The sequence below is a fragment of the Tympanuchus pallidicinctus genome, unplaced genomic scaffold, assembly GCF_026119805.1.
Source record: "Tympanuchus pallidicinctus isolate F22 unplaced genomic scaffold, pur_lepc_1.0 scaffold1, whole genome shotgun sequence".
In the NCBI taxonomy this organism is placed as follows: domain Eukaryota; kingdom Metazoa; phylum Chordata; class Aves; order Galliformes; family Phasianidae; genus Tympanuchus; species Tympanuchus pallidicinctus.
Window position 1 is genome coordinate 101,231,309 of NW_026294618.1, and position 20,446 is coordinate 101,251,754.

The 20,446-nt window shown below is 41.6% G+C and overlaps 1 protein-coding gene across 3 annotated transcripts in view; it reads right to left on the minus strand.

Moving 5' to 3' along the window:
• Positions 1-312: 312 nt before the first annotated feature.
• The window catches only part of PELI1 (pellino E3 ubiquitin protein ligase 1), a 43,985-nt gene continuing 23,851 nt past the window's right edge, over positions 313-20,446 (minus strand). For 2 of the 3 annotated variants that reach the window (XM_052699242.1, XM_052699226.1), the window contains 6 exons: positions 9,265-9,409; positions 8,688-8,817; positions 6,181-6,282; positions 4,027-4,224; positions 3,729-3,917; positions 313-2,817 (listed from right to left, as the gene is read on the minus strand). In XM_052699242.1, the coding sequence (XP_052555202.1) occupies positions 2,218-2,817; positions 3,729-3,917; positions 4,027-4,224; positions 6,181-6,282; positions 8,688-8,817; positions 9,265-9,335 (1,290 nt within the window). In that variant the 5' untranslated portion in view covers positions 9,336-9,409 and the 3' untranslated portion in view covers positions 313-2,217. The remainder of the gene's footprint in view (positions 2,818-3,728; positions 3,918-4,026; positions 4,225-6,180; positions 6,283-8,687; positions 8,818-9,264; positions 9,410-20,446) is intronic. The other variant, XM_052699234.1, reaches the window with a different exon arrangement.

Here is a 20,446-nt window from a genome sequence, read left to right on the forward strand (position 1 = left end):
ACAATAAAAACAAGAGCTCCTGAAGTTTTCTGAGAGTCCAGCCACTTGCTTGGCATTTTTGCTTGCATTTCAAGTCACTCAGAGTAAGAGATCATTTACCTGCCTTTTGAACAACAACCTTGCCTTTGTTAATGTAGGGTTAAATATAAAGCTGGAAGGTGAGATCTGAAGGGAGCCTTTCCAAACCGTGACGAACATTTAAACTCTTCAGTTCTTTTTTAGTCTTAACCTACATGTGCAGAACACAATAGAAGACATCTCTAGACACCCTCCCCATTTCTTGGAAGCAAATCAACAGATAATCCCAAAATCTCTATTTTTGAAAAGAGTTTACTCACATAGTTTGAATAAATTAATTTGCAAATAAAAATTAAACTACAGTATAACATAGTTTGAATAAGATGATTAGAACAACTACAATACAGGGGGTTTCTTGCTGCATAAGTTTCATTACTTAATGCATATAATCTGGAAAATGTCAAAATCAGTTATATTTCTATGAAAAGGGAGTAACAGCAGTTACATGTACATGACAACTAACTGAACTTATAATACAAGTTTCCTGACACATGCATTTCCTGAGTGAACCAAACAATATATATAATTTCTTTTTAAAAAATGAAGAAACAATTGACAGTCGAAAGCAAATATTTCATGACATCTAAGCAACATACATCTCTTTTTAAACCAAAAAGTTTAGAACAGCTTTGAAAGGGAAAATTAAAGCAAGGTATAAAGTATGGAGATTTGCTACCGTCAATTATACAGTACATATGAAAAAAAAAAAAAAACAACAACAAAAGGTTGGCCTAAAAAAAAAGTCAGTTTTGTGTATTTGCCATTAAACATGGTGGGTTAGCAGCAAAGCTGGATGTAGTGCACTGGCCTTTCCTGGCGAATACAGAATGGAAATGAAGGTTAGGGTAAGGAGAGCACAGAGACCACGACCTAGAGCCCACCACAGTGTGAACAGATCTTATGCAGTCTTCCCCACAGCAAAGCCTACGAGGCCAGTCCCAGTGCAAGCTCTTCCCTACCAGATTGCCAACTGGGTCAAGTGCACGAAGACGCCAGGATGCAGCACACATCCAGCAGGTACCAGGCTTCTCTTTTGTTCCACGTGTGGCCTAGATGAGTACCTGCACCCAGCTCCTCAGAGCAGCATATAGGCAAGCACACGATACTGGTGGCTCCCACATGCACAGCTGCAAGGAGCCAGACAAAAGGCAGAATATGTGACTGACAGAACCTTTCTCGAGCAGAGACTGTGGCCCACTCACAAACTGCTCCCCACATCACATGTGGCATGGGCACATGCACTTTTCGCCTCCCCAAACAGCAAGAAACAAAATGAGCCTGATCTTTCAGGTTTGTTAAAGTTCAACATTGGAAAAACCCCTCAGAAATGTCACTAATGCTAAATAAAGACATGTTAGCATGAAGGGAGGAAAAATCCTTAATCTAGACTAAGTTGCATATTCAAAGAGTCTGGTAAATATCTTTCTCATAACCAGATCTTAAGTACAGTCCTACCAAAAAGACGCTTTAAGAAGTCCTTCTTAGCTACCTTTCACGTGGTTAAAGCACATCTTGACGCCATCATAAATTGCATTAGCTTTGTTCGAAAAGTATTTTAACTATTCTAAGAACTCAGTACTGCAGATTAAAAAAGATTTTTCTACCATTTCCATCTCACCTCCTTCTCCATCCAGAACTATTCTACACATCCAATTGCTGGATGTAACTCACTATGATCACGCTACTCTACACATTCTATGCATTTTCAATAATAAAGATAAATAGAAAAGAGTTAATATACACGTTATATTTTACAATGTTTGCATCCAGGCTGTAAACTACTGCTCTTTGAACTATTTACCCTCCATATACAAAAAGAATGGAAACAAATTTCAAATACTGTGGGGGCAATTTGATTCAAAACCATTAAAGGAAAGGCATTTCAATTCACTCCGCAATACCTCCTTCACCTCCTCAGGAAGCAGTTAACTAAACAAGCAGGACTTCTCTCTTACCCCTGTTTCTTCCATTTGCAGACCTTTCTCAATAGAGAGAGATTTAGCTGTTAGAAAAAAAAACAAACCAAAATTCTTCATCTTAATGCAAACCAGCAAAGCCCAGAGAGTACGAAAAACGGTTGATTTAAAAATCAGAATCGCTTAGCTTATCAGTTTACTGCAGTCCTCGGATATACGTGTGTTAGTCAAGAGGTCCTTGGAAAATGAGTCTGATGTAACCTTGCTCACCAGCCAGCTGATGCGCACAGAAGGGACAGGCTGCATGAAAAGTGTGAGTACCATGAGGAAGAGGGATTTGGGACCAATAAGCAGTTGTCTTTTCTGAGCACACGTGGCCGCACGGGCTGAACGCGTGAGTTGGAGGTCCCGCATCCACATAAAATCCCGCTTCACATCCGAGCCACAGAGGCACGTAAGGGCCCACAGAGCGGCACATGGGACACTCCCGATCCTTGCCGTCTCTCTCCTCCTTGTTTCCCCAGTTGTGATAGCCGTGCACGTGGCCGCAGTTCAGGTACACCCACGGCTGCTTCTCGTCTACAACATCTTTTCTCTTCATGCTGGGAAACGCCAAGGTGTTAAAGCCCACCGGACACTGGGGCCTCGCCGCATTGATCTCCTGCCTCAGCGCCTCCAGGTGCTTGACGGTGGGAGTGCGCGAAAGCCCTTCTGCAGTGCGCCACAGCAACGTTGCTCCACACAGGTCGATCAGAGAGCCATCCTGCAGCTGGTTTGTCTCATTTTCAACCTTGTGATGGACAGAGGAAGAGAAAGGTGCCACCTAGCATTATTTGAAGAGTAACAAGGCACTTTCATTATACAGGTTTACCTGGAAGATCCAGATAAAGTTTCAAGCAACTAATAAGTGCCCTATGCAAGACTCCCACAGAACCCAGTGCCACTTCCTCCTCTTTCTAAGGAAAACTTCTTAAGAGATTAAGGTGTACGTTAAAAAACTACGTGGAGTCCTCCATTGAATTTTAGACTGCTTCATTCACACATAGTGAAGTGGCTTGTGCTATCAAGGGTAATGGAAGGCCAGTTGGACTAGGTGATCTTGTAGGTCCTTTCCAACACTGTGATTCTGTATCTTTACACAAGGCTTTGCTCTCCCCAAGAAAAATAAGCTGCCAGCATTCCTAGTTAAATGCACCAATAAAGTATTCATGCACATTTATTTTTGCTAAGAGACTCAAGTCATACCAAAATTAATCACCTCCTAAAAGTGTCACCACCAGTGCTTTGGAAACAAAGAGGAAGGTAAAAAATGCAAACAAAGAAATGAATATCCAGGTACAGAGAACACGCGTTAATAAATATTCTATTCTTTAAGAAGGGAAACATAGGAAACTTCAAAGAGTGAACACGAAAGGAAGAATCAGGAAAATGCTCTTTAAAACATGAACACGATTATCACATCTTGCAGAAGGGCACACTAGAGTGCCAACTCATCTGGGGAGAGCAGTCTCGATCTGTAGTTTAGTACTATTTCTGAGACAGATTTAGTTTTCCAGGTCAAGTAAGAACCTTTCATGTGTGAACAGAGGAAGATATAAGTCAATGCAGCTTATTGCACAGGTGACAAATGCACTGAATTAGGCAGATTCTGGCTTCTATTTAGGTCCAAACTGTATCACTTGTGTCTGTGCCCATCTTAAACATGCTACATAAAACGCTGGTCTCCACTCTTACCATTTTCCCCCTCTGCTGAGCTGATCTGGTTTCACGGAGGCTGAACACATTCCCACACACAGATATCTCTCTCCATACTCCTGGCTTGGAGTCTTCTGTAAATCCATTACGTGGATGCATAACAAGAACTCCATTTGTGGTTAGTCCATCCATTTGCCCATCTGAAGTCTTCCACTTCGCAGCCTTCTCCTAAGAGAAACAACATCAATGAGAACTTCTAATTTGGCTGAAGTAGAGACTCAAATTAGATCAAAAACAAGCCTGCACTGATCTGGGAGAACAAAAAGAATTCCCTTACCCCAAGAAAGATGTTCTTCGAGGAGTCAAATCCTGCAGCATATATTCTTGCTGTAAAAGGAGGGTTACGTTCACATATGATTCTGCAGGCAAATCTTGATATAGTGCTTTGCACAGACTGCGTATCTGAATTACTCTGACTTCCAGGAACCGTATCTGTCACAACGAAGTCTATAGGGCTCTCTGTTGATCTACCAATCTGCAAAAAGGGATTAAAAAAAAAAAAAAAGCTGTTTAGAAGTTTACCTTTAGATCTACTAATGTTCAAGCCCAAAACAATTTAGAAGTGATTTTAAAAAATCATAGCATTCCAATTTGAAGCACTTAGGTCCATCAATTTGAGATTAGTTTTCTGAAGCCTAATCGGAATTATTTACTCTATCTTCATGTGATCAAAGTTATTCCAAAGGTTGAGTACAGCCAACTGAAGGAAGGAGGAAAAAAAAAAGATGTAATTAAGCTAATACTGAGATAATTTCCCATTGAAAGTCTCCTCAGAGAAGTTAAAACTCAGGTCACCTGGAACAGCTGCAGCAGCAGCTGAACAGCTGGGACAAAGCAGTCAAATGGAAAAGTGGTATTCAGACACTTTGCATGCCCAGAGTATTCTGAGCAATGCCATACTAGGTGGAGGTACAGGTGTAAGAAAACTGTCTGGAGATTACATGAGCTGAAACTGCAGCTCCAGTGAGGTATTAAGCAGCAGCACATCTGTCAGGAAAGACCAGGTACAAGATGGTTGTGGCTGGAGCAGCATGATGCTACATTAATATTAACACAACAAGGATACAACATCTGACCACAGCCTGATTTCTTCTAAGACGATGGTCTTAGAAACAGCAGGCTGCAGAGCAGCTGTGCCCTCTTTTCTAGTTGTACGGAAGAAAAACACATTTGCAGTCTCACACACTTTTACCAATTTTGACACAGTTGCATGTTTTTGACTGCTTTTTCGTCCTTTCCTCTTTACAAAACAGAGGAGTTATATCCCAACCTCAAACATCCCCATAGCCAGGCTTTAAGCCCACTTGTACGTTATTACCTTTCACTCACTTTCAGAGCTCTCAAGCCTCTTAAAACATAGCTGTTTATATTAAGACTGATTAACTGCTAGGCAGCAGACAAAGAGCCTGAGGTAGTTTTTGGTGAAGGCTAGAGAGCTTTCATGAGACTGAAACTGCTTTGTCAGAATATGTTTTTCTTTTTTTTTTCTTTCTTTCCCTTAGACAGGATAACCCAACAGTACACAAAGATCACCACTGGCAATTTAAGAGCAGAATACATGCCATAGCATGCCTGAACAGAGAACATTTAGACTACAGCTTATGCTGCAGTTAGTTTGTTACAGCCCTTTCGCTGTTGGAGATACTTGCAGTTGCACACAGCTTCCTCACCACGTACCAACACCTCCTACTTTCTTAGATTCTGCAATGTCCTCACAGTTAAATGCTGTGACAGCAGAACTCCTTGCCTTACATTAAGTACAATGAAAATCAATGCGCTATCAGTCCAGGAATTAGAAGAAACAAAACAAAATCTGAAACAAAACCCTTTTGAGAAAAACAGGAAATAATAAGATATGAGTGAACACAGCTGCAAACGTGTTTGTGGTTCAATGTCATACACACAGGAAACTCCTACAGAGTTATTCTAAACTAATAGTACACTAGAAGTGGGCCTTTCTCAACATTTCCCACCATTTAAGCTTATTTCTGGGGTTGTGTTAGAAGTTTCTCCTGTATTTTTACATTGCATTTCTTCTACCCTCTTACTGGCTGATCCCAAATCCATTCATGAATGCTGGAAGCAAAGTTCCAAGTGCTTCAGAGATCTGTGCACTTTACTCTTAAGCTGTGTCTCATCCCTCCTCACAAAATTAAGTGACTGAGTGGCAGAGTGGCAGTCAACAGCAAAACCATAATTCTATGCATTAGTCACAAAAACAGATTTAGCCTCTGACCAACCTAAAAGAGATGCACAGATACACAGCCTCCTATATGTGATGGCCTTGGGAATGAACAGAATTAAACATCTCTGAAGAATAAAGCGCCGAAAGTAACAGTTTCACATCTGAGAGGAAAAGCACGTTGAGATCATGTCTCACTGGAAACCAGCACAGGTGAGAATACGTTCTGGTATCACTTAATTCACGTACCTGGAACATATCTGTGTTGCTGTCATGGGTATATTCAACTACTACTGTCTGGGCCCGAGACAAAGTGTAAGATATGCTGTGTTGGTCCTTATTGCTTATTGCCTGTGGAAAGAAGAGACAAGTTACTGCGCTAGTGAACAATAAATCTACTACATAGAGCAGCAACAGAGCCAGGCTCTTTTCTGCTCAATGAACACATTAAGTGTGATGCTCATTAGTGACACACCTGTAGTTAGACTTGACAAAAACCAGTCCTCACCATTAAAAAAAAGCTGTAGGATTGATTCAGCAACAGACCAAACTGGTCTCTTTACCACACGCTGCCACAAAATAAATGTAATCAGGACGGATTATTAGTCATGCTTAATATTAAAGCACAGCTGGCTTTGGCACAAAGAATAGAACTGAGTGCAAAGGCTGAAACTGGATTCAGCCAGAACTTCTCAACAGCAAAGTGATAAAAACTTACAGAATTCATTATTAAAAAAAATATATATATCTGAGTTCATATTAAAATCACTGATGATTAATAAGCCACATGGACAAAGAAGTTACAAGCAGTGCTATCAATTCTTACCCAGTTTACACATGCTGTAGCAAAGTAACCTAGGTTTCAGTGAGTTTAGATTTTCATTCTAGAGATTTATGCAGTGCTTCATAAGCAAAACTAAAACTATCTGAACAAACAAACTTCTGTGAAGTGCTTCCAGATAGCACTTATTACTTGAAGACCATAAACAATCAGCATAGTATTAAACTAGGAATCAATATTTCTAAGCACTGAATTATTTTCAGAATCAAATATTTAACTGTACTGAATTTGTCCAAGGGCCCGATTTTGAACATACTGAATATCTCTAAATAACTAAGAATGTTTGTTCATTCTTGAATTCCACTGGTATTAGTGGAAGTGATCTGTTTCTTACTGAACATAATTGCAATACACTTGAAACACCACAATAAAGTAGTATTTCATGGTAATACCTTACCTATAATAGCCTGAGTTTTGACATGAAGTACAACTCAACTTCAGGACTTAGGCCATTTCTTCACTGCTTCTTAAAGGGAACTCTGAACTTGGTTACCAGCCACAAAAAATGTGCCCTGCCAAACCACCTCATCTCAGGGAACTCCTACCCACTGGACTGAGTAGGAAGTACAAACAGAGCTTTGATCAAGGATCATTTCAAAATCAGCTTCATACAAAGCAAGCTTAGCCCTAAAGCATGAATGAGTGCAAACACAGGAAATTTGAAACAAATGTCTGTAGCAAATTTGGAGGGAAAACAAAATAAAAGGTTTTACATGACAGGACTGGGCCTTGAATGCTTGTGTTTCAAAAACAAGCATTTTTCATTCTGGGTATGTCAAAGACTGTGAATGGCTTCTTGCTAAACCTGACAGGTACCAAAAATCCTTGAATAAACATGAATCATTCTTTTCACAGTCAGAACTTCATGCTTTTTTTATTTCATCTCAGCATGGATTTCACTTGGAATTCTTCAGACAGCACCAGCAGGAACAAGACTTAATCACACAAATCCTAGAATCTTTTCAAGTGGAAAGGACCCTTAGAGGCCATCTAGTCCAACACCCCTGCAATGAACAGGGACTCTTATAGCTCAGATGCTCAGAGACCTGCCCAGCCTGACCTCAAAGGTCTCCAGGGACAGGACACCACCACCTCCCTGGGCAACCCGTGTCAGTGCCTCACTATCCTTACTGTAAAAAACTTCCTTACATCTAATCTGTATCTTCCCTCTTTTAGTTTGAAATCATTTCCCCTTGTCCTATCACTGCTAAAGAGTCTGTTGCCTGTTGACCAATACAAAAGTGTTGTTGGATCTCAGCTTTCTTCTTGTCCACTGTTAATAGCCTGCCTCTGTATACCCTCTCTGCCCATCAGAGAGGGTATACCCTCCTGAACTTTCCTTTTCCAGATTACATACCTACAGAAGCCTTTCTTATCCTTTGCTGCACCCCTTGCCAAGTCCAGTTCCAGTTGCACTTTGGTTCCTGACACCAACCCTATACATACAACCTAGCAGCATCCCTATACTCCTCCTAGGTTACCTGTCCTGCCTCCACTGCTTGTGCATTTTCTTCTTGCTCTCCAGTTTGATCACAGTCACAGTTCAGTCATGCCAGCCTATTGCCTTCCTTTTCTGCCTTCCTACACCCAGTGATAGAGAGCTCTTATGCATACAGGAAAGCTTCCTTTAAGATCTGACTGGTCTGTTTCACTCTCTTACCCTTGAGAACTGATTTCCAGGGAGTTTTGTTAACTAAATCCTTGAAGAAATAGAATTTGGCTTTCCTAAAATTGAGCATCCTGATTTTACTCTTTGCCTGCCTGATACCCCAAGAGTAAATTTCATCACTGCATGGTCACTACAGTCCAGGCAGCCCCTGTCCTGATGTCACCAACCAGCTCACTTGCATTGGTGAGCAACTGGTCCAGCACTGCATCCCCCTGGTGGGGCTATTACTTGGCTAATCAAGCTTACCTTTGCTGCTTGAGGGGTACAGGCAATATGCACAGTGCTAGGTTTCACCCCGTTTGCTTTGGGCCTTTTAAATAAAGCAAATCTACTTTTTCTTCTTCCTCTATCTCCATTTGGGAGTGACCCATTGTACCTACAAAAGAAAGGACAGAAAAATAATGAAGTCCATATTTCTGTACAACTTCAAGAGGTGCAGACCTACATAAAATTGCATTCTAAACACAAAGTCTTCTTAACTAGTACAATATTAAAAAGGTACAGATCTCCAATTAGTTACACGTATTTAAATCTGATAATAGGTAACTGAAGTACTGAAACATGCCTACAGAACTACAGCACATGCACCCAAAGACGGCAGAGCAAGGAATACTCTCTAGGATTCATCTCAAAGCTACTATCAACAAGTAGAAAGGATTCATTTCAATGCTGCTAGATAAAATATGAAAGGAGTTCAAGACACGGTATGAAAGTGAGAGGTAGCATGATAACATCACCTCTCTCAGCAACCTGCAGATAACTGCTTTAAGCATGCTCTGAAATTCTACCTTCATTCTCACTTCCAGCAAACATAAACACTTACCCCAAAACGATCAATTCACCATACTTCACCGGTGCTTTTGATGGATGATTTTCTTGATCAGGAGAAAACATGAGCTTAGCTAGTGACTTCTTCTCAAACTTCAGGTCACTGATCAAGAGTCGTGGCACACTTTTTTCATTATTTCCTGTAAAAATAAAGAAAATTAAGTGTAAGAGACTCAAATCAATTACACCAACCTGCACACTTATTTTTGGTCTTCCTGATACAGTAGACACATTATTTTGCACCTGCTGCCTTCCCATGAAATAACTTTAAAAAGATCACACGTAGACACTTCAATTCAGGCTGTGCTGCCTGCAACAATTACACGAGCAGATGAGTGTTTTTAGAAAATTCCCATTCAGACTTGATAAAACATTGTTTCCATTTACACTTTATTCTAGTAAAATTTTAATATAAATTGTATATAGCTTCACTTAGCATGTTTCGTTCAGCTATCAAGAAGCAGAATCTGATAAGGATCAAATTGAAAGGAAAAACAAGACTGGTGCATTAACCAAAGAGCTACAAGTTCTCATGGAAAGTATCTGATTCAGAGCTTTCCAAAAAAGTTCTGGGTAGGCAGATTGGAAAAAGTTGTCATACAACTATATATCGAGTCTACCATATAAATTTGGGGTATGCAACGCGACCTCTGCCTGACCAGAGAGAGAAGTGATGCAAACAGCTGTTTGAAACAAATCTCCAGTAAAAATTATGAGCAATTCTTTATGAGAGTGGTTTCCTGGAGTGCATTTTTTGGTCCTATTTTGTTTTCAGGATCACTGCATACTACCATTCTTTACACCTTCTCACTAGTAACATTTCCAGACACTGACCCAACTCCTACAAAGAGGAGGATGCTCCAGAGGAAGGGTACCCATCACAGCACTTGTTTCATATCAAATAAAGCTGACAGCAGCCCGTTTGAAGCTTTCACTTAAAAGAAACAAGACTATTCCCTTGGTTCTTCCAGACCAAGCTTTCTTATGGACTCATAAAACCATTAAGCTTTTTAGTTTTGCACTTTTGGTTATGAACTGATTGTTAATATTCTGCCTTCCATTCAAGCAAACATTTTTGGCCCACACAACATTTCTCATATCCTGTCATCCACTTTAGTCGTGACAATGATGCTGTATTTCTGCTTTCTTCTGCCTGGAAGTAGATGTCATGCAGAAAAGACACCACTGTGTCATTCTACCCTCCACCATATGCCCTAATAGAGAAGAAAACGTGACCATCCTGCTCACATTTGTTCAGCACCTGGAACAAAGACACCTTCACTGACCCATCTCTACCCTCAGTTCTCTTTGCTCCACCGTGGAGGAACCTGGCCTTCAGTGGCCCTTCTCGAGCAAGCGCCTCCTCATTCAGCACAGACAGACCGACCCCCTACTTGCAACCAGCCACAACGTTATCTCAGAAATCAGTATGCTCCTTAATGCCCTCTTGAATGCTATCCCATGTACTCAGGAGGGCTACACACATCTTACTGTTCTCCCAACTTCGGGCTGTGTTCTGCAGTCATTGCAGCAGAAGACTAAACCGAAACCTTTCATCTACCTTTATTCTTTTTTCCTCCATCTTTTTTCTCCTTGCTCTCAGCCTGGGTACTCTGGACTATGCAGTACTTGAAACTATAAGTTAAATAAAGCCTTCGTTTAGCAGACATGTAACGTTAACACAATCCTGACCCACTGCTAGATGTGCAAGTGCATCCTACTAAACCTGATCTGTACTGCACTACTACACAGCATGTCTCCTGCCTGCTCTCCCATATTTTCATTTTGTAATAAGCAGCATGTATTTTCATCAAATATTTCTACTTAAGTCAGTAGAAATCTACATCCTTATGTTCATATACAGATCATCTTTTGTGAAGTATTTGTACCATCAAATTCAGTATTTCAGCATTTGTTTTGCTTTAAAGTTTCCTTGCGTTAGAGTTACTCATGTTGTCTTCAAAACCCACTTTCTAATGATTTCATCTCCTCCCTAAAAAACTAACCTGTTTTCCTCTTGAATCTCCACAGCATTCTTTTGCCCTCACTTCAACCTTCTCCACATAGAAGTAATTTCAACTTGGTCATCACATATTCACATGCAGCACTTCACATCTCTTTGCTAAAGCACACAGTGTCTGTCCTTTGAATTAACATTTAACAACTGAGAAGAACCACTATGAAATCTGTAATGCCATCTACTAGCACGCAGCACAGTAAATGCCACAAAAAAAGACAGAAAAGGACTTGAGTAGTACCCATCCTACTCTACATTCAAAAAAAAGAGCTCATCAATTCACACAGAGAAAGGGAGGAGGCAAGCAGTAAAAATAATGTTAATCTCTAACACTAGTGCAAAAAACTTCCCCAGCTGAGTGAACGACTTCATGGAAGGCTAAAGAAACAAAAGACATCTCCAAGTCAGGCAGCTTCTGAGTCTTGGTAAAAGTAATTGCACATGAACAATTAAGGGAGACTCTACTTGAAAGCACCACCCAAATTGGTGGCCAGTGACCTCTTCTTAAGAGCTGACAGAGCAGAAATCAAAAAGGGAGAGAAGCTCACGTGCCTGCTTTAGCTGCACAACAAGTCTTAATACAAGAAAGCGTCAAGCATCTGACACTCAGCTCCCACTAATGCTCCTTCCTTTGTTGTTGTTTCACATTTAGATAAACCCAAGCAGGTTTATTCCAGGAGCAGCACAGACAGCAGAAACCCACTTCTTGTTTGAAGGTCCCAGAAATGTAATTCCAGAGCTCCAAATGATACAACAGCTTGCTTCCACATTTTTCAAAAACAGGCTTGAATGCTAGAACTTGATTTTTTTCTCAAGTATGTCAGAACCTCCACAGGCTGCATAAGTCACTCTTCTAACTACTAACACAGTAACTTCAGTTCAGGCACATACCAAATTCAGAACCCCTTAGCAATTCCATGCAATGCAAAAGCTACTTCTCACACTTCTCACACTGTATGATCTGCCCAATGCACTGTACTCACAACAAAGACATTTTTTCCTCCTGGAAATAATAAATGCTGATCACGTTCTTCCTATGAGGTTCACAAGACTACTCCAGTTGCAACTCATTTGCTATGAGTCGATTGGGCCACAGGATAACCACCCCACTCCTGAAACAGAGAAGGCCTGTGGATCTTTTAAAGCTGGATACAGCATACAGGAACTTACAGAACAGAATGCTCTTGAGCTGTCTGGAAGAAATCACTAAGTTTTACAGTAATGGGTCTTTTGTTCTTACAGAATGACCTGCCCGGCTTTTATTTCTAGAATACTACATCAGAATTCATGGAAGTGCTATGAAAAGCTAATTAAATACATCAAAAAGTCAACCTGGTGCTGTAGTATCCAAGAACAACTGAGCAGCTGGCTGCTTGAACTGAAGACAAGCAAGTTAGCTTTTTGCCATGACCTTTAATTTGGAAGTGGTGTATCTGCCCATCAGTGGATTTGTCATCGTTGGGATAGTCCCAGAACAAGAGACTACTTTAAAACTCCTTCAACATCCTTGAACACAGTCCTCCACTATAAAACTAAAGAGAATTTGTGAGTAAAGTAACTTTCACACACACACACACACACACACACACAAATAATCAGAAAAGGTACTACTACTTGAATTGGTAAGAGGTGCTGCTCAGCAAGCACATCTTTGCTGTTAGCACAAAAATATGGTGAGTACCAGTTAGCATCTTTCAGTCTTAAAGCAGGAAAATAGAAGAGGAAGACTTCATAAACAACACTTTGTTGTTCTTAAAACTGGTTTCTCTGCAGCCAGGAGAAAGACTGTGGAAGGTAACTTGCACAATACTGCCATGCATGGCATGAGGCAGTGGAACAGCTTGCCCAGAGAAGCTGTGGATGCCCCCTCCCTGCAGCTGCTAAAGGCCATGTTAGATGGCTGGCAACCCTGCCCACAGCAAGGAGTTAGAACTAGATGATCTTTACGGGCCGTTCCAACCCAAGCCATTCTATGATTGTCATCCTACGGGTAGTTGTTTTGAGGGAGTGGAAAGAGTTGACATCTAAACTGAAAACATACTTTGAATTTGGTTTAGGAACGGAAACCCAGTTTCCTACCAACCTTTTTGTTCTTAAATACTCACTTGAGTCACACAGGGCAAAGGCTGCTATTGCAGAAAGCAAGCCACATACTTCTGACAACATTTGTATAGAAGGAAAAGCCTTATCATTGTCCTCTGTCCTGTAACATTCAAAAACCAGTCTTTGAGTCTGGAGACAGACCTAGCAAGCCATGTGCTGCTGCAGCATGTAATAATGAACAGGCTCAGACTCACTAAGCACTGCAAATCTAACATGCCTTCAGCCACTTAGAGACATACATACATCAGTTCAAGTCTAACTGAACATCAGGATCTGTGCCAGGCATGTCAGGGTTGTGGTCAACAGCTCTTTGTCCAGGTGTCGGGGCACAAGTCCTTCAGCAGTCCATCTTGGGACTGGCACTCTTTAACTTCCTTATCACTGACAGACGATAGGATTGAGTGCATCCTCAGCAAGTTTGCTGATGACACCAAGCTGAGCAGTGCAGTTGACACAACAGAAAGAAGGGATGCCACAGACTTGAGAAGTGGGCCCATGTGAACCTAATAATGTTCAACAAGGCCAAGTGCAAGGTGTTGTACTTGGGTTGGGGCAATGCATACAGACTGGGAAAAGAACTCACTGAGAAGAGTCCTACAGAGAAGGACTTGAGGGTCCTGGTCAATGAAAAGTTGGATATGAACAGCAGTGCGAACCTGAACTTGAGAACCAGAAGGCCAACAGCGTCCTGGGCTGCATCAACGGAGGGTGGCAGCAAGGTGAGGGAGGGGACTGTCCCCCTCTGCTCCATCCTTGTGAGGACCCACCTGCAGTACTGCATCCAAGCCTGAGGCCCTGAGTACAGGAAAGATGCAGAGTTGTGGCCCTCCTCTGGTCCTGCTCCCACAAAGTTGCTCAGAGGACTGGAGAACTACTCCTAAGAAGACAGGCTGAGGGAGCTGAACTTATTCAGGCTGGAGGAGGCTCTGGAGAGACCTCACTGCATTCTCCAAGTACTTGAAAGGAGCTTATAAGCAGGAGGGAAACTGATTTGTTACATGGTCTGATAGCAATAGGAAAAGTGGGGAACAGCTTTAAAGTAAGAGGAGAAACGTAGATTAGGTGTTCAGAAGAAATTCCCTACACAGAATGTGGTGAGGCATATCATGCAGAGAAGCTGTGGATGCCCCCACGACCCCTGAAGGTGTTTGAGGCCACGTTGGATGGGAACATGGGCAGCTTGACCTGCCTCAGCTGGTGGGCTGGAGCTTGGTGTTCTTTAAGATCCCTTCCAACCTAAGCCACTCTATGATCTGACATTTGTCTTCACTTACTACCTCAAGGTTTAAGCCTTTGGGCACGTGAAAACAGAATGAAAACAGAGGCAAGTTACAAGAATCTACATTCTCTGAACAAACCATTTCCAGTGGGGAATCCAGAGATGTAATGAATTTTGGTTGAACTACCAGCTTTAACTTACCAGCTATGTTCAATCATTCCTCTGTCTTTCCTGATCATGAGACTACATTCATAATTAGTCTGTACTGGCTTCTATAGAAAGCCTTCCAATCCTGTTTGCACTGGGGCACAGCACCTTGTGAATAAGCTTGCTATTTAGTAGACCAAGAACGGTTTTTAAAACTGCAGCAAGCATACTAGTATATTAATGGTTAAAACGGGGTAGGGGGAAGGGAGAACATAAATTCAATGAGTCCAAGCAGAGATTCATTAAACACTCTGCTGTGAGCTAAAAATACTAGAATAAAAGTCTCTTTGTAATAAATTACCATCATTTTCTAAACACAGAGCCAGCATTATAGGCTGTTAGCAACTGTAGCTAGTGCCAGACTAGCCCTTTTCTAAAATACTGCATTAAAAAAAAAAAAAACATTGCATAAAAAGTCCTCTGTCAATGAGGAAATTAAAAATATGCTGATTCAGATGTAAAAGATGAATATTTTTCCATTTTTATATTATCATTCTGTTCTGTATCTACATATTCTAGGGTTTGGGGTTTTTTTTCCCTTACAGAAATAAAGCACAAGACAGCTTAGCTACTCATTTTTTATACAGTTTGCTATTTGTAGTTCTCCATTTACAACCCTTGCAACTGTCATACACAGCTCTTCACACAGCAGTTCTGCTTTAAGTCAGAGAGGATACGGATAAAACATAACCCAACTCTTCTCACAGGTATGCAGTGATGGAAATAGGAGGCAACAAATAAGCTGCAAACACAGGAAATTATGATGAGCAATTAGGGGTACAACAAAAAGTCCTGAGCAGCTGCAAGATCTCCATTGCTGGAGGAATTGGAAATATTGAAAGCTCAGCAGCACACAGCCCTGAATAACCTGATCTAGGGCTGCCCCACATAGACAGCAGAGAGACTGGAGCACACAGCTTTCCAGCCTAATTCTAGTTCTAGAACCCCATTTTAGGAAACCCAGCACCATCTCAAGAGCCAACTAAAGCACAAGTGCTCCTTAACCCTTCAAAGATAAACCCTGACTTGTACGTTTAAAGGACTGGAACATCAAAGTTAAGGTAACCATGACACAAGAGGTCTGGTGCATAATGCTTGTCCCTCAAGATGAAGACGTTTGACTCAAGATGAAGATGTTTGCAAGCACAAAAGAACAGAGAGGCAAGAAGCAACTGGAGAGAGGTAAAAGAAGCAATCTCCAGCAGACCACCTTCTTGCTTGATTAGAAGTTCTATGAAGTCGAGGCTGCTGGATTTGGAAACACGGTTGTTAGCACAGTAGTTTACAGCACTACACACAAAATAACAGGAGTAGCAGCACATTTTGGATCATCACATAGAACCACTCTGCGTGAGTGGCTTGTGCCTCAGTCTTGAAACATCAGTACCTTCACAGGTCGTCACGTTTCAAAGTGACCGCCTGTTTTCTGAAAGAGATGTTCTTGCCTTTGGAATTAGTGTCACTTTCCTGATATTAATAATGCCCCTACTCTTCTATGTGAGCAGCAAGGAATCAGTTCCTTGTACCACGATGGCTCTGAGGGTAGGCAAAGAGTGGGAAATCACTTTCTTCTATGAGATGGTTAAATCATCACTGTGAAGTTACTCTCCTTCAACTGACTTCTTTTTAAAAGCTTCTATTTATTTATTTTTTACCCAGGCAGTGGCTCCAGTAGAAAGAGCACATAAGTCACAGGAGAGTGCTTCATGTTTCTAAGCTGTAGTTTCCACTCTTCGCCCAGTTCCCAGTTGAAAACAAGCTCATGTTTCCTTCAAACACATACCTGGAACTTTAGGTTCAGCAAGTTTAATTAAATTTCACTTTCTAGATCAGTCAGATTCTTTCTACAGCACTGCAGATGCATGGGAAAGGTACAGCAAAACAGCTGTTAAGTATTCAAGTTGCACTGTCACTTCAGATCAGTAGTGCTATTTTTCCTTTCTACAGTAGGGTCATTAATTTGCCCCTCCTTTCTAGGAAAAGAAATGCTTAAGCACCTAAAAAAAGGTGCAGAAAAAGCCTCAGAAGCATGGAAATTTAGCCCAGACCTGCTTTTGAATGGCTTCCTTTCCTTACTCTATATTGTCTGCTTTTTCTAACCTCTGAATAAGCTTAGTCATCCACTATATACACAAGAGCACTTTATGATATAAAAGCACTGAGAAGACAACAAGGCCAAATCCTGAAACCAGGAAGCAGCCTCTCCCACTTAGGATACCAAGCACAAAACAGTGCAAACAACTGTCTGCTGCTCTGTCTTGAAAACATCAGTGAAGTCTCAATGCAGGGATTTTTCATTCTCCTAAACAGAATGAAAGCATCTTTTTATCACCAGCATCTGCTGTTGGTAGACTGGTAATCCTGGAAACATGTCATACAAGAGTCTTAGCACGCGGGAAAAAAACCATATTGCCTATAGACAACTCCAAAAGGGCATTGATTTGACACACAAGAGCATATCTACCACTGTGCACCAAGACTACAGCCAACCTTTTCCAGTGAAAGACACAGCAATTTAGTTAGGTTGCCATACAGCATGCTGCCTCAAGTGCTGCTTCCATCACAGAGGCAAACCAAAGCAGCTCTTAGCAATTTTATGAAGCTCAGAAACAATACTGAGAGTACAAGCACTTGTTCAGGCAAACGTTTCAGAACAAGGCTTCTATTATAGGTGCCTATATGAAAACTTGTACTTCACAATGGTGCTCAAAAATCATATTCTTCTTCAGAAGACGGAAAATCTAAGTACAGAGGCCTGATTTCAATCAGACCTCTGCTACCTTCAGTTCCTTTATTCTGAATTGCCACTGATGGGATCAGAGCGGGGTCAGGCATATTAAAACTGAAGGAGTTATGTAACAGCTAATGATCCAACTTAACAGTTTGACAAAAATCAATTCTGAAAATATTCTCAAAAAAAAAAAAAAAAATCCAGCATTTTTTTCAGTTACGAAAAGTAACAGCTGATCCTCCCTTGAGGAAACCATGATATCCTCCTACAGATTATAGCTGATGTAATTCAGACTGCGTGTGGGAAGCTGAAAACATTTGTCTTTTAGCACAGGGTGGCTATTTTAAAGCTGTCACTGCAATATTATCCATAACCTTAATTAGCAAGAAAAGGCTCCTTACCAGTGAAATTGGTGCCTTTCCACGCACCCTTATCACCCATGTGCACCAAGTCAGCTGTCAGAAACCAGTGACAAAGCATAAAAGCTCAGTGTTAACTTACTGGTTACTATTAAGAAAGCTTTCCTTTCTTAATACTCTGAGCACTAGAGTAACTAACTGCAGGATGCACTGGCTGTGTTGGCTGAGCCACCAGACAAAAGTTATTTGTACAAGCTACTTACAAAGATCAGCTTGCAGATTGGTTGCACTTGCACTGTGACAGTTACTACACACACTGTATAATTTCAAAAAGGGATTTTTTTATTTGAGAATCTGAGTATGAAATCATTTATACAAGCCATAAAACAGTATAACAGGCATGCTGATAAAACAATGTTATGTGCTCATTAACCACGGCACTGCCTATTTATATCTTCAGAGTGCTTGGTCAAAGTAGAAGCAGGAAATGAAAAACTTTGTACAGTGCCAGTATGAAGTGGGAGAAGTCTAATGGTTTGACACAGAGCTCTGCACTCAGGATCCCTTAGAATCCCTGCTCCTCACTGCCCTCAGACAAATTGCACGCTATTACCTCAAAAATAAGTAGTCTCAACATTCTCAGCAATTCAACTTCCCCATACAGATTGAGAGTTTGTACCAAAATATAGGTGTTCCATTTTTAAAAGGGCCATTACACAAACAGATGGAGCTTGTTACGCTTTGATGGTTGAGCACAGGACACCTACTGTACAGTGCACCTGAAGTAGCCGAGAACCCTGCACTTGCACAAAACCACAATGACATCTTGCTCCACAGACCTGAACATTACTGTTTTGCTTTCTGAGCTTCTGACTTCCTGACGAGGCAGTTTGTGCACCAAAACAGCAGCTACACAGATGCTTGTATTACGCTAGAGCTTTTCCACACAGCCTATCATTTCACCTTGCAAACATCAGAGTTACAATTGCACTGAAGCCTCTTTCAGTTTAGGCAACAGTGACATTTAACAGCTCTGTGAGAAATCCCCCTTGGTACAATTTCGTAATAGGCATCTTGCTCTGCACCTGCAAATGAGAAGCAACTGACTCCTTCTGAACAAACAGCACTTTGAGCATCTCTTCCTATTTGAGGTGGGGAAGCAGCCCACAAACGTTGCCTGCTCTCAGATTTCCCCTCAGCCACATCACCAAACTGACTTTCAGGTGCCTTCTGGAGAACCATGCAACTGAGGAGGCTATTACAAAAGACTGAAACACAATGTTAGAACATACAAGAGATGGCACAGAGGGAACTTACCAGTATTTTTCCTGTTCTTTCAAGATTTCTACTCCTTGGAGAAGAAAAAAAAATCTTGTATCTTCTTTAAAAGACAGACAAAATCCACCAACTTAAATCCCAGCAACTGTCAGACTGAGTGCCTCTGCTGTGTGCTTTTACTTCAGCAGTGGGTAAGCATTCTGACTAAACAGGGGCTGGCCCTGCCTTACGTCAGCTAGGTAAACACCACCGCGCTGCGCACCATTGGCTGAAGTCACAGCCTGCATCCTGCTTGTCATGCCATAAATTCATCACTCTCCAGCCCCAAAAAGGAAAAAAGGAACTAGAGGGTGTGTTGAAAGCTATCCTGCAGCCCAGTTCCCCAGCAGTTCTTCAGTTTAGGCTCTCTGAGAATCACTGTTCTATTTCCTTCTCAGCTCCTCTTACATAACTGTACCCGTGCATGCTATACCTTTCTTTTTCATTTAAATCATCACTTATTAGCCCAGCTAGCTTTTCTCACCTCCTACGCAAAGCAATTTCTTAATACACTAAGAATTAAAACAGAAGAAAGTCTTCAGGTATTGCCAGCCTGGTTTTAGCTACTGGAGTCCTGGATGCACAACATACCTGCACACAGCTGCTTTTGGATACTGGACTCATCTGGCCAATGCTGCTGCAACAGCTCGTTCCTACAGGACACACATCCACAAAGGTAAATCTGCATGCACCAGATCAGGTTCTGAAATCACTGCAGCAAGCCAGTGGGTTGGATCATTTAAATGCCTGAAGCGTAAAATGGTGACTGAGTTACAACAGCTTCCAAGTCACCACCTCACAGAACTGATCAAGCCAACCTTCCTCCGCTGTAAGATTCAGCACAGTAGTTAAACATTTACATCGTTTTACAATGTAGTTGTGATGAACTAAGCAGTTACACAGTTACCCTGGCTCAAACGAGGTGTACTCAGGCTGATGACTGGTGTAACCAAATCTGTCTGTGCTACAGAATCACCGCATTGGGCAGGACAGGAAGGGACCTCAAGGATCACCAATCTACAACCCCCCTGCCACACACAGGGCCACCAACCTCCCCATTTAATACTAGACCAGGCAGCTCAGGGCCCCATCCAACACCTCCAGGGATGGGGCATCCACAACCTCTCTGGGCAGCTGTTCCAGCACCTTACCAATCTCTCTGTAAAGAACTTCTCCCTGACATCCAACCTAAATCTTCCCTCCCTCAACTTCAAACCATTTCTC